We start from the raw sequence: 2,613 nt of genomic DNA, 5'->3' as shown, positions 1-2,613 counted from the left end.
GAGGCCGGCGGCCACCTGCCGGGACGCGCCCGCAGCCAGTTCCCGGCCGGGACTTGAGGTTAATCTGAGCTTTCGTCGCTTTGCCCACAGGGCTGCAGCCAGGCCTGGCGGCTGACCCTCGGCGCACACCGCGCCGCGCTTCTCGGGGAGAATGGCGTCCGTGGGCAGCCTGCCCCGGTGAGTCTGGGTTCCAGGCTGGGGCCCTCCCGGGGTGCCGTCCCGCAGCCCGACTGCCACCTCGGCGCCGCTCCTGTGTGCGCCTCCACCTGGAGAACACACTGGGCCCTGAAGGACGCGCCTGTGTCCACACGCCTGAGCGGGCCCTCGAGGCAGCAGGGAAGCCCAGCCACTCAGATGATGTGGCCCGTGTGGAGCCGGCAGCGCCCCTAGCTCCCTCCTGCTTTCCACCCTGCCGCCTTGCCACCTGCCATTCCCTTTCCCGGCCTCCCCGAAATGAGACCTTCTGCTGTTGGGGAGAATGGGTGCAAGTTTTCGGTTCTGTGGCATTCGGGGAGAAGGACGGGCCCCTGGAGCTGGTGTGGGCATGGATGTGGAGAGCGATGTGGTGCTCCCTGGGCGGTCCTTGCCCTGGGGAAGTCCTGGCCCGCTTTGCTGTCATCTCCTAGGGCTGGCTTCAGCCACCTGGGGCCCCTTCCCCGGCCTCCAACGGAGGGGAGTCGCAGGCATTCAGGACCTCCTTTAACTCTCACCGCCTCCCCCAGGCCATGCCTCCTGACATCACCTCCTGGTAGCCAATTTGGGTGGGGACAGATGTGGAGTCGGTAGTAATGGCTGTCCCACCGGAAGTCAGCCCCTGGCCCCGTAGGGAAGCCAGTACGCATGCGGGGCGGCCGTGCCTCACCAGAGCTGGCCGTGCTGGGCCATGCTGGGCCTGGCCGCCCCCCTGCCTTCCAAGCTGCTGGGAACCGTATGAGCTGCTCCTGGCAGCGCCTACCTGGAGAGGATGGGCGCTCTGGCCATGCCCTGCCCCTGCACAGCCACCCCCGTCCCACAGGGCCAGCCTGACTGGGCCACGTGGCAACTCTGGCCCAGCACTGGCCACTGACCTGTGCGCATGCATCTGCAGCCTGCTGCGCCAGTGTGTGCTGACGGGCCGCTGCCTGTGTGCATCCTCCTGGCGGGCCGCCAGCAGCCGAGCCTCGCTCACACGCCTGCACCGGCAGAACTACGCACGCCTCTACCCTGTGCTCCTGGTCAGGCAGGACGGATCCACCATCCACATCCGCTACCGAGAGCCGCGAAGGATGCTAGCGGTGAGCTCCCTTCCCAGGGCCCTCCCTGGGTGCAGGGCCGGACTGTGGGGACAGGGCAGGGTGGCTGGGAGGGTGCCCGCGCACACTGCCCAGACCGTGCCTGAGATTGAATCAAGCCCTTCTAAAAACGAGGCCAGCAGCTGGAGACACACGGCGACTGGAGAGAAGGGCTCTCCTGGCCGCTGCCCACACCCTCCAAATGCCTCCCCACCTAGCTATGGGCATCACTCCCTGCCTGCAGATGCCTGTGGACCTGGACAGCCTGTCCCCAGAAGAGCGGCGGGCGAGGTTCCGGAAACGCGAGGCCCAGCTGCGAGTGAAGGAGGAGGAGCCGGTGCTGGGTGATGACTTTGACGCGGAGCGGTACAAGCGGTTTTGGACCAAGAAGTGATGGCCTGCAGGCCTCCGGGGCCCAGGGGGGGGGCATGGAAGTGGAGGGGTCTTAAAGCTCACCTTCTCAAACCTGCCTCTGCCTTGTCTTTTCTCCTGGCCGCCTGGCCCAGAGGGACTGTCATAGTCCTCAGGGTGGGGGGGCTGTTGTTCACATGTTGGGTCAAACTCGGTCTGGAGCAAGACCCAGAGAGCTTGAGAGCCCATCTGGGGGGGGGGGGGGGGGGTGAGGCTGAGGTGGGGGGGCGGCCTGGCGGCAGGAAGTGCCAGACACCAGCTGTGGTCCCTGTGGCCTCTGGGCATCCCGGTCCCCGCACTGTTCAGCCTGGGTCAGCGGGGCTCCCCTGGGTTGCCGACACTGGGCTGTGCGGCGGGTGTGCCAGCCTCCTGCCAGTGTGCCCGCCTCTCCGAGTACAGCGGGCGGGGCCTGCCCAGACTGCTTGCCTGTTGGCCTCCCCTGGGTTGGACGCAGCCGCCTTTGAGGGCTCCTGCTGGGGCGTGGGACTTCTGGCTGGAGCTGAGCTGGCCGCGGCAGCGCCGCCCCGGGACCTTGGTCATCAGTCTCCTAAAGCGGAGGCCTGAGGTAGACTTGCCCCGGCATTGGTGCACACAGCGCTGGGGTGCCGCAGGCAGGCAAGTTGGGCAGCCTGTGGACAAGAGCGTGTCCGGTGGCCACTCAGGGCTGAGGCTGGCCCTCGACCCGGCTGCCCTGCCGGCGCCCGAGCGCGGCAGCTGCTGCAGGCATGTCCCCCCAAATCTCGAGCCTCGCGCCCCTTATTCACTACCCCGGGCCGCGTCGGGGTGCACCAGGGCTGGCCCTGGCCCATTCCCACCAGACAGCGGGGTCTGGCGCCTCCAGCTGCTGCCCGGCTTCCCTGCACCAGGCCTGCACGTCGCGGTCAGGGCCGCGGGCCGCGCCGCTCCCGCCTCCAGCGGGCAGGGCGCAGGG

The 2,613-nt window shown here is 68.2% G+C and overlaps 1 protein-coding gene across 1 annotated transcript; it reads left to right on the top strand.

Annotated features, from left to right (window-relative positions):
- Nucleotides 1-45: 45 nt before the first annotated feature.
- On the top strand, nt 46-1,740 carry MRPL55 (mitochondrial ribosomal protein L55). The gene is made up of 3 exons (XM_004695397.2): nt 46-177; nt 1,088-1,274; nt 1,516-1,740. The coding sequence occupies exons 1-3, from the start codon at nt 152-154 to the stop codon at nt 1,663-1,665; spliced, it is 363 nt and encodes a 120-aa protein (XP_004695454.2). The 5' UTR covers nt 46-151; the 3' UTR covers nt 1,666-1,740.
- Nucleotides 1,741-2,613: the final 873 nt, after the last annotated feature.

Source organism: Condylura cristata, unplaced genomic scaffold, assembly GCF_000260355.1.
Source record: "Condylura cristata isolate star-nosed mole 26May11 unplaced genomic scaffold, ConCri1.0 scaffold00062, whole genome shotgun sequence".
NCBI lineage: Eukaryota > Metazoa > Chordata > Mammalia > Eulipotyphla > Talpidae > Condylura > Condylura cristata.
This window is presented reverse-complemented; position numbering and strand designations above follow the sequence as displayed.

What these genes read in the sequence shown, in the direction of transcription:
- MRPL55 (XM_004695397.2), top strand. Translation starts at nt 152, where the DNA reads ATGGCGTCCGTGGGCAGCCTGCCCCG. An exon ending in TCCGTGGGCAGCCTGCCCCG is followed by an intron (nt 178 to 1,087) that starts GTGAGTCTGGGT and finishes ATGCATCTGCAG; the next exon opens with CCTGCTGCGCCAGTGTGTGC. An exon ending in AGCCGCGAAGGATGCTAGCG is followed by an intron (nt 1,275 to 1,515) that starts GTGAGCTCCCTT and finishes CCCTGCCTGCAG; the next exon opens with ATGCCTGTGGACCTGGACAG.